The sequence below is a fragment of the Tamandua tetradactyla genome, chromosome 17, assembly GCF_023851605.1.
Source record: "Tamandua tetradactyla isolate mTamTet1 chromosome 17, mTamTet1.pri, whole genome shotgun sequence".
NCBI lineage: Eukaryota > Metazoa > Chordata > Mammalia > Pilosa > Myrmecophagidae > Tamandua > Tamandua tetradactyla.
The window spans coordinates 61,643,632-61,654,209 of NC_135343.1; the positions used below are offsets into that span (position 1 = coordinate 61,643,632).

Consider the following 10,578-nt stretch of genomic DNA (forward strand, 5'->3'; position numbering starts at 1 on the left):
GCCTCCCCGGGAGGGGCTGCCCCCCAGCATCTGCCCCGAGTTCCGAGGCTTCCCCTGGGTACAGGCTTGGGGTGGCAGGGCCAAGCCCGAGGTGGGGGGAGAACGTCCTCAGTCACGTCTCTCCACAGACGCACAGGCAGGTGAGATTCACTCTTGTAGCTCCATAAACCTTTTCAAAGATACGGTCCCGTGAACGCGGAGATCCTATTTGTGGGTCTGATTTTCCTGGGGATTGGCTCCCCAAATAGAATCTTGGTAAATAGAGGTGAATCCCCAGAGGGCCAGGCTGGGAGGCCACAAGAGAAGGAAGGTACAGCGGGGCAACCTCACCCCATTGTGAGGTTCCAACCACAATGTCTAAAGCTGTGCACCCAGATGGGGCATCTCAAACTCCCAAGCAGAAGGGAAGGGCACAGGGTCCCTTGGGGAGCAGAGAAATGCTCTCCCCAGGGCTCCAGGTCCCTCACCCTATAGGGGCCCAGCGCCTTCAATGCCCAGAGCAGGACATCTGCAGCCTAACGCGGGCCAGCCCCTGGCCTACAGCATGGCCCAGCCTGGGGGCCCGATGGGGCCAGAGAAGAGACACAGACGGGGAGGGGGGCAGCGAGCAATTAAGAACTGGGAAGGAGAGCCACAGGGGGTCCTGTGTGGGGACGCCTGGTAGCATGAGTCCTCAGGGACAGCAAAGGCCTCTTGGGACACACCAAGGACCAGGCTTGCTGCAGAGTCCAGCCCTGATTGTCCAGATAAACTATCCAGGAAGGGCTCAACTTGCACCCACGGGTCCCCAGGGTCAGCTGGCATGTCCCGGTTTCTTGATGGGGCAGTGTGTCACTGTGGGTGTGGTATGAGTCTGGGAGTCCACAAAGGCCACTGGGCACTGACTGATCGGACCCCATGCCCCACAGGCCTCAAGGTCCGAGTACACCCACTTAGGGTCCATGACCCTGAGGGTGGGCTGGGCAAGAGAGATGACAGATGTACACAGGGCGCATCCTTCAGGCCAGACACTGGGCTCCACTCCCATAGGATGAGTGTTTCTGCCGTGCCCCTTTCATAGATGGGAAAACAGAGGCTTTGAGAGATTACGAGTGGTGTAAGTGTGGAGCCAAGGCTGAGTGACGCTTTCTACCACCATCTACACAGTGAGGCGGTGGCCCAGAAGTCTCTGAAACGTCTTCCAGTGCAGAAGAAGGGATGTGACTTCTGGGGCAGCCTAGAGCTCGTCTCTGCTGTGCACCAGCACACTACTTCCCCTGCTCCCCTCACCCCCAGGCCTCTAGCTCCCTCCAGGATGCTGTCTGCTCTCATCAAGGAACTGGGAGAAAGCCAGGGCCTCAGTGCTCCTGCCTCCTGTGGGGGAGGATACGGAGGGGGTCGGGGCCAGGGTCCAGCTGCTAAGAAGGAGAAAATGGCACCCTCACCCTCTGCCCATCCACAGCCCCTTGGCCAGTCGGGGAGGCAGGGGAAGGAAGTTCATTGCAAGTTTATAAACCTCCTCTGTCACAGCGGGAGGCCCTAAGCCATCCATCATCCTTAAATTTGCGCATGTCACTTTCCAGAGGAAAGCTGCCCCGACAGCAGCCAGCGCCTCTTCCCCCTCGCCCACTCCAGAAGACGTCATCTCACCCTGGACCTGGGACCCACGGAGGCCTCCCCGGCTTGCCCCAGGGGCCTTGGGAAAGCTGGGGAGCCCAGGAAGGGGTCCGGGGGAGGGGCATCAGGAAGGGAAAGATGGAGGACACCCAGAGTCACGCTGGCTTCCCCCAGCTTCTCCCAGGGGAGCTGGCATCTCTCACCGCCTCTGCCCTCCTCCCAGAGGTAGACCAGGTCCCTCCCTGCAGGCTCGTGCAAGCAGAGGTCCCAAAGGCTGAAATAAATGGCGTCCAGCACCGCCAGGCACTGGCCATCTGGAGAACCGCAGGGAGCCTGACACCTTCCCTTCACCAGCTTTCCACGCTTGCCCCGCTTTGGACAGCTGCTCCTGCTGCCTCAGACGCCGGCCATTCCTGCTCCAGCTGCCTGGTGGCCTCCTGATGGCCCTGCAGGTCCAGCCCCCACACCACGTACCCCAAGACGCCCTTTCAAACTCCCTCGGGCCCCAGTCCACCCCTGGCACAGGCCCTCCAGGGCCCCTTGCTGTGCTGCCCCACTCTCATCTCCTGTCTCCAACCATCCTGTGTGCTGCCCAAGGACCAGGACCATCTGTCTGTCATCCGTGGACCCCTGTCCAAGACACCCGGCGCCTGGCGGGGGCTGGATAAACCCTTCCAAAATGAATGAACAAATGTGTGAATATCACCCGCACGCATAGATAACCCACCAGCAGAGTAGACTTCCCAAAACATGGCCCTGGGCTCTCGGGGGCCTGCTCAGGGGAGCCTTCTCCTGACACAACATCTAACAATCAGGGCCTAGGCGCATAAGGCCAGAGGGGGCTTCGGCCACAAATGTTCTCCCTTCTGTAAGGGACAAGTGTGCCCTGCCGGAGATCCCCCCGCAGCCCGAGTCCCGGCACAGGACCACAGCCATAACGCAATTCCAGGAGCCTGGAAGCTGGGGAGGCCCCAGCACACCTCCGACAGGCGGGGCTCTCCAGGCCCCCCGGCATCCCAGGCCAAGACCCCGTCCCCGTCCTCCCTGTCCTCCCCAGGGCTGCGCCTGCCCCTACCTTGCGCTTCTTGGCGCGGCCCTCGGCCTGCAGGGTGCGGGTGCAGCGCTGCACGCACTCGGAGAAGCTGAGGTTGCTGCGGTCGGCGCTGTAGTCGAGGTCCGCCAGCCGGGCCAGCGACAGGATGTAGTTACAGGCGATCCTCAGGATGGCCAGCTTGGACAGCTTCTGCCCGTACGAGTAGCACGGCACCTGGGGGCGAGAAGCCATCAGGAGGGGCTGCAGGGGGCTCCCGCCCCTTGCCCCCTCGGGGGCCTCGACCCGCTTGTGTCACGTGCTCGGAGCGCCCTGTTTACACACACACTGCCACCCACCGGCAGACTCTCCGGCAAGTAGGTGCGTTCCCAGCTGTGTGCCCGCGGCCAGTCTGAAGGCATCGCGCACAGCGAATGTCTGCCCCCACCCCGGGAGGAGCCATCACTCAGGGCGGAGATGCTGTTTTTCCATCCGTTCATTCATCAGCACTTGTTTTGCTGGGCAAGAAACAAGAAATAGGAATTCAATTCCTGCCCTTTAGGACTTCCACTTGAGAATGATGCCCTGCTGTCCTAACAGAGACAGGCACCCAGGCTCTGCGCAGACTCGACAAGGAAAGTCCCCAGAAGGACGTACACATGTTGGTTTTCTCTCCTTTCTTTCTCTTACCTTTTCCCTTCTCTTCTCCCCTTGCCTCCCTTTCTTCCTTCCCCTTCACTTGTCTTTCTTTCTCTTTCCTGTGTGTCCTCGGGACCTGGGGTACTGCACATTTTGGCACCCGATAAACACTTACAGACCCGGCCAGACTTGACATATTTGTCAGCGATCCAGCCCCAGCTAGACACTCACTAATTGCACAGGGACTGGGACATGGTGATGAGATGGTGCCTCTAATTTTTCATGTTATCCACCGGCCTTTGCACAGCACGAGTCAAAATGACAGCGTCTGGAGCACCCCTGAGCTGAGGTCCGTGCTGTAACGTGGAAGCATCACCACTGAGCTGCTGCTGCCGTGGTGCTCGCCACCCTCCCCGGGGTGATTGAATAGGGGCCCTCACCCAGCCAAACAAGGCCCTCAATTTCCTCCACTCTCTGTCTCTCCAACATCTGCAAGCAGCACCCATCCCACTGCTGAGGAGCACAACCCGCAGGTGACATCCGTTCCATGAAGGTGTCCTAAGCAGGCCCCTGGGTGCCAGCACTGCTACAGGCTAGTCAACTTCCCCAGGAGCAGCTCGTTCACCCCGGGGATGGGTGGCCACGTCTTCAGACATTCTAGGGGGTCACCACTGGGCGGTGGGGGTGAGGACAGGCACTACCAGCACCTGGTGGTGGAGGTCAGGGATGATATTAAAATCCGGCAATACACAGGGCAGCTTCACGGAGGAGAACCCAACCCAAAAGGGAAACAGTGCCGAGGCTGAGAAGTCTCAGGCAAAACACAGGACAAAGCTCAGGTGGCACAGGGAATTCCTAGATGCATCATCCATTCTGACCTCACTTTGGGAACTTCCCCTGACCCCCCTCTCCCCACCCTAAGCCATGCTGCCTGCCTGCTCTTAGCAGTGCCCTAGTAGCACCCATTGGTCCTTCATGTTGGCTGTTGGGGCTCAACACCCTGTAAGCTGGGTGTGAGGTGGGGCATGTCTGCATAACCAGGCACAGATCCTGCTCAGAACACTTCCTGAAAGAGTTTACCAAACAAGGGAATGAATGAATGAATGAATGAATGATTTCCCTCCATATTTACCAACTGACTTCAGTTGTTCTGATCTGGGTCCAAACACCTTTCCTCTCTCTAAGGATGAAGCATTAGCATCCCCACAAGAGAGGCCCTAGGGCAGAGCTGAATCCACTCCTGCCTCTAGCTCTTCCCAGCTCTAAGGCCTCAGCTTCCCTGTCTTATTGACCACGGACTGGCCTTCTGGGTGGTGAGGATCAAACGAGAGGACATCGGCATTGCAGAGCCAAACTGCACGAGGTCCCCTGTGGTAGGATCTGGGAAGATTAAGAGAACAGAGAAGTGCAAGGCCTGGAGCCAGAGCTCCTGGCCTCTTCCCCACAGCCCCAGGGGCGGGGGTCCTGGGGCAGCAGCTCAGGCCAGAGGCAAGGTTTTCTGTCTGCCTTTTTAAGTCCTCCAGCAGCCAAGGAGTCCCCCTCTCCAGAGGCAGAGAGCCCAGGGATGGGGAGGGAGGTGACAGAGAAAAGAAGCTCCCGTGCATTCCCCCTCCAGACCTCCCTCTCCCAGCCCAGGCCACGACTCCAAACGCATCCAAGAAAAGCTGGCAGAACAAGGCACTTTGCTTGTTCCCACCCAGAATCCAGAGAATCCTGGCCTCTTACCCACTCCGCTCCATGCTGCTTTATCAGCCTGAACAAATAAACAAGGACAGTGAGACCGAAAGGTTCCTGGTAGTCCTGGGACAGGGGAGCAGGGGTCGGGGGTCCAGGCTAGCACCTCTGCCTCCTCCATGCCTTGGGAGAGAGTGTCTGCCCTTCTTACCAGCAGCTACACTGTCTTCAGTGGGGGCCAGGCTGGGGCTTTCCCTTGAACACCCAGTCGTTTGAGCCCCCTAACAGCTGGACTTCCCAGCCATAGGAAGCAGGGATCTTGGGAGATCTCTGCACAGTGGAACCCAGGGTCCCTGGGGGTGAGGCCAAGGTCACCACAGAGACTCCCGCTGCTGGGTTCTGGGCCCATTTTGTCTCTGGTTTGTCACTTTGCCCCACTGCTCTGGCCTCATGACAAGAAAGCCATCGACTGGGTACATGTCCACCTAGCACTGCGGGAGCTGTTATCCCATAGAACCTGCCCCTGCATAAAAGCTTTCACCCCATCTGCAGTGAGGGAACAGAGACGACACAGCCTGGACCCCACCTCACCCAGCCAAGATCTGGTGGGAGCCAGAGGCTCATCTGGCACCCAAGAAGGGCTCGGTCACCAGGCTCCACCGGCCTCCACTACTGGGGGCCCCATCCCTTCCTCAGCTCACCTGGGCAGTTCCCAACTCTCCTGCTCCCTTGCCCCAACAGTCCAGCTTGGAGGCATCTGGGGGCCTGGGGACCCAGTTCTGGGAGGCTGGGGTGGAGAAGAAAGAGCTGGTTTGAATTCCAGGCATTGACCAGCTGTGTGACCTTGGCAGGTGCCCTAATCTCTCTGAGGCTTCGTGCTCTGGTCTGGAGAGGGGGTGGCCATGACACCCCACAGCGACTCATGCCAGGTTCTGGGCCACCACAGTCCCGCGACGGCTCTTTTATCTTCCTCTTTCCTAGGGGCTGGGACCTGCCACCCCTCCCCAGGCAGAAACAAGAGACCCCTGGAAGGCACGTCGCCCAGTGCTATGCGGTTCACCCAGCCACGTGTTGCCCACCTGGATGGAGCCCCCAGCGCAAGCAGGCCTGATGTGCACAGGCTCCTGGGAGGGCCACGGCCCATCCCTGGCACCCTACGGAGTCTGAGAGGGAGGGAAGTGCTGGGCTGGGGGTACCAGCCTGGGCCCACTGGTTGAAATCTACCTGGGAGACTCCAGGGGAAGCAGGGGATGGGGCCTGGGGCTCCTTAGCACCCCCGCCTGAGGCCTCTGCCTGCCAGTGCTGCCATCCCTCCAGAGCCGCCTGCTAGCCGAGGTCCTTGCACAGAAGGTCCCACCAGGAGATCTTTCCAGCAACCCCCGGCAGCCCATGCACACGGCCCACACCACACTGGGGTCTCATGAAAGGCACACCAAAGAGCTAGGCGGGGCAAAATCTGCAAGACTAATTAATACGAGCTCTCTGAACCTCAGTTTCTCTATCTGCACAATGGGCGTGTGTGTGATAAAGGTACCCATGTCATTAAGCTAACAAATACACATAACGTCCTTAGCACTGTGCCTGGTACAAAGTAAACACCCAAGAAATGGTCTCAAGTTCTTATTTTTATATCTATGGAGAGGCTTGCCCCACCCTGAGCTCACGGTTCCTTCCACAGCCCTTTTCCTTTCTTTGTCTGCTCTTTGGGAAGAAGCCGTGGAAGAGATAAGCATTATCCGTGTTCTGCAGCTTTAGCAACTAAAGCCCAGAGAGGGAGAGTGACAGCAGAGGCACCACGTGCAGCCGGGCTCCAGCCGCCAGGCACAGAGCACTGGTCACCGTACCAGGAAACTGCTCTGGAATGAGACCCCAGACCCAAGCATGTCCCAGAACTGAGCGCGGTGCCACATCAGCAAGGGGTGGAACCCATCACCCCTCCTTTGCTTGGGGGCCCACGTCAACCATTCAGACCTCAGGGCTGGGTAATTTTACAGGTGGGGAGACTGAGGCCGAGATGGAAGGAGCTCCTCGGGGGGCTCAGAGCTTTCTCCTCAGGATGGGTATCCTAGGTGGGGATAGCCTCAGCCCCTGGCTTTGTGCCAGTGGGGCCCTGGTTACATTTCCTTCCTTCCCAGCCAGCTGGTGGGTGCCCACCAGGGAAGGGACAGAATGATTTGGGCAAGGAGGAAACAAGCGGGGGTAGGCGTTCTGTGGCTGTGTGCGTATGTGTGCTCTCGGGTGCCTGCCACAAGCACATCTGTGGCACGGTGGGTGTGCAGCTGCGTGTGTGCACACCCTGTGCCTGACAGTGCTCACATTTGCCTTCTGCTTGAACATGCCCGACTTGTCCCTTTCAGATGCGCCCTCCCGCTGGACGGATGGAGGTGGAGGAGACCAGGTAATAGCTTCAGAGCATCCGCCAATGCCTAGCCTCCCCATGTTAGGGGGACCCAGGATGCTAGGAAAATTTTGGCTATGAGGACATGTTCCAGAAATAGCCATCACATTCCCTAACCTACCAGGTGACCTTTTACAAGTCTCCTTCCTTCTTAGGGACTCAGTTTTCCATTCCATAAAATGGAGCGGTCCCATCCCAACAGAGAGATTGTTAGGCTCAAAACAAAAAACCTCTTTTTTTTTTTGCATGGACAGGCACCGGGAATCAAACCTGGGTTTCCACCATGGCAGGCAAGAATTCTGCCACTGAGCCACCGTCGCAGCTGGAATTCTCTTTGAAAGAAGTAGAAACCACTGAACAAGTGAGATGTAGGGGAGCCTTCAGAGACTGTGAACATTCCCTCCCTCGGAACTGGAAGAGGCAGTTGGAAGAGTGGACAGGGCCTTGCTGCTGGGGCTCTCCAGCCCTCAGGCTTTGGGCACATGGCCTCCCCAATTCGGGAGTGGCCGCCCCAGTTGCAATGCGAGCAGGCGGAGGGCATCACTCTGTCTTTCTGTCCTCCTTCCGCCCTAGGCAACAGGTGGCAGGATGCCCTGCAGGCAGCCCTGGGCATCAGAAATGGAGACGCTGCCCCAGGGTGGGACTGAACATGCCACTGGGCCCACTGCCCAGGGTCCCGGCTGGTGTGGCTGCAGGCAGTGGCCCAGCCCGGTCTGCGATGTCTGCCTGACTCTGCCACCCAACCTCACTGACCTAATGTCCCACCAGGGGGTCCAAAAGTCATGGGACCTTTCATCCCCCAAGGGCTCACTTTTCTTCCCCTGCCCATGGTTGTATCCAAGTACCATTTCACGGACACACGCACAGACACAAACACACACATATCCAGGAAGAAGAGGAGAGTGTGGTCCAAAAAGACCAGGTTTTCTGAACTGTTTTGCTGCTGGCTAAAGCCCAGAGAGGTGGAGTAACTTTCTCGGAGTCACACAGCGAGTCATCTACGAAGCATACAAAAAACGTGTAAAAAAAAAAAAAAAGAGCACTGAACCCTCAAATCAACCACACCTACCTCTAACTCTTCCTCCTGCACTATAAGGGGTTGGAGGAGTGTCTGTCCTAAATCTCCCTTCCCTGTGAGAGAACGGGATGTCTGGAACCTGAGGGCAGCCAGTGCCAACGTGGTTTAAAGTGAACTGGTGCACTGCTCCTTCTCCACCACGGAGAACTTGGGGGGGGGGGGGCAAGTATTCTTCTCCCACTCTCGCAAAGGGACACTTGTGAGTGTCCACCAGCCCCCAACTGAAAAGCTTCCAGACCCACCGCAAAACTAGTTTCTGAAGAATCCCCCGAGGGAACCCCCTCAGCAGAATTTCTGGGAAAGGGGCGCAGGATCTTAAGGACACCAGGGCGAGGGGTGCAGAGCCCAGAAGGCCTGAGGGGACGGGGCTTCCTTGATGGTAGCTGGAGGAGCTGAAGAGGCGCTGGTGGGCTCCCCGGGCCCGTTCGGTCCCTCATATTCTGGCTAGTCGGGGACCGACCAACAGCTGCAGAGGCCCTGATCGCGCCAAATACCCGGAGGGGAAGGGTCGTCCCTCCATCCCTTCGCCGGAGGGAGTCCCCTATATCTCCTCTTCCACCTCACTCGAGGGACTTCGGGAGACAAATTTTCGCCGCCCTCAAAGTGCACTCCGAAGGCCAACATCAGATGCTCAGCCGGGCGGGGGGGCGGGGCGCTCCCGGACCAGAATCTTGATCGCTCACCCCATTTTCCGGATTGAGAACCATCCGGACTCGGTGGCAAAGGTCGCTCCCCCCCTGGCGGCCTCAACCTGTCCCGGCCCTTGGGCGGGGACCGCTGGCAGCTCACATACGGTATATACCCATCCTCCCCGGCCCCCAAGTCCCTCCGCGCCGGAGCCGCGGGGGCGCGGCGGGGAGCGGGTACCTGCTTCCTGAGCGCCTCGAAGGCGGCGCTGATCGTGTGCACGCGCGTCCGCTCGCGGGCGTTGGCCAGGAGCCTCCGGGTCTGCTGCAGGGCTTTGATCTCCGGGGAGCCGGCGGGGGCTTCGCCAGGCCGTTTCCTAGGCGACGCGGCGGAATCCTGGGGGTGACTGTAAATTACGTGTGAAACGGCCGAGTAGGCACTTTCCCCCGGGCGCGCTGCGGGCGCGGGGGGCGCGCACAGCAGGACGCGGGGCCGCCGGCCGGGCTCCCGGAAAGGCTGCGACTCGGACGCCCCGGGGGCCTGGTCCTGGGGCGCCACCGGCGGCGGCGGCGGCGGCGTGGGGAGTCCCGGGGCGGCTGAGCCCAGGGCGAAGCCCGGGAGCCGCGTGTTCAAGACGTCGGGCGCCCGGGCGCCCCCGCGCTCCCCGGCTGTGTCCGCGCCCCCCGCCGGGACAACGGCCGGCGCCCCCCGCGCTGGCACCGGAGCAGGGCCGGGCTGCAGCCGCGGGGTCCGGTCCCGCAGCCCGGGGGTGGTGGTGGCGGCGGCGCCGCCGGGCTCGGGCGCTTCCAAGTCCAGGCGGAAAGTTTGCGAGCCGTTGGCGCGCCGCGCCGGCTCCTTGCCTTTGCGCTTGAGCTTCCTGAGGCCGTGGAACTCCTTCACGCACACGGTCTTCCACGGCCCGTCCTCGAGGACCGGGAGGTGCTTCATGGCGCGGGGCGGGACCGCGGGGCCTCCCGCTCTCCCTTCCTCCCGGTCGCCCGGGGCCAGCTGCTCCGCGCGGGCTCCGCGGAGCCGCCGGGCTGTGCGTTCCCGGCGCGCTCAGAGTGTCATCTGAAGTGGCGGCGGCGCGGCCAGCATTGCTGGAGCACGCCCGCTGCGCTCCATCTGTGTTTGTTTAGCCTCAGTTTACACAGAAGCCCGCTTCGCCAGATCAGTCAGCGCCGCCGCCCGGAGCCCGGGCAGCCCCCGCCGCCGCCGCCTCCCCGGCCCCGGCCGCCCTGAGCCGCGAGCGCCTTTAAAGAAACAGGAAGCGTTTTTCAAAACAGCTGGGCGGCCGGCCGCCTCCTTTGTCCGCGGCCTCCCTACCTCGCCCCCACCCCGTCGTCCCGGCCCCGAACCTGCCTCCCCACCCCCTCCTCCAGGCGGAGGCGCTCCTCCTCTCCCCCGGGGCCCGGTCGGCACCCGCACAGCCGCCCCGAGCACGTGGCTCCTGGGCGCTCCGGCCCTTCCTCGGATCGCAGCCTTGCTGGCCCTCCGGTGAAGCTGCGTCGACCTTCCCTACCCAGGACCTTCCGG

The 10,578-nt window shown here is 60.7% G+C and overlaps 1 protein-coding gene across 2 annotated transcripts in view; it reads right to left on the bottom strand.

Annotated features, from left to right (window-relative positions):
• The window catches only part of ATOH8 (atonal bHLH transcription factor 8), a 29,059-nt gene extending 18,799 nt beyond the window's left edge, over positions 1-10,260 (bottom strand). For both annotated transcript variants that reach the window (XM_077134869.1, XM_077134868.1), the window contains exons 1-2: positions 9,283-10,260; positions 2,672-2,863 (exon numbers count right to left, since the gene is read on the bottom strand). In XM_077134869.1, coding sequence (XP_076990984.1) covers positions 2,672-2,863; positions 9,283-9,990 — 900 coding nt within the window. In that variant the 5' untranslated portion in view covers positions 9,991-10,260. The remainder of the gene's footprint in view (positions 1-2,671; positions 2,864-9,282) is intronic.
• Between the last annotated feature and the right edge of the window lie 318 nt (positions 10,261-10,578).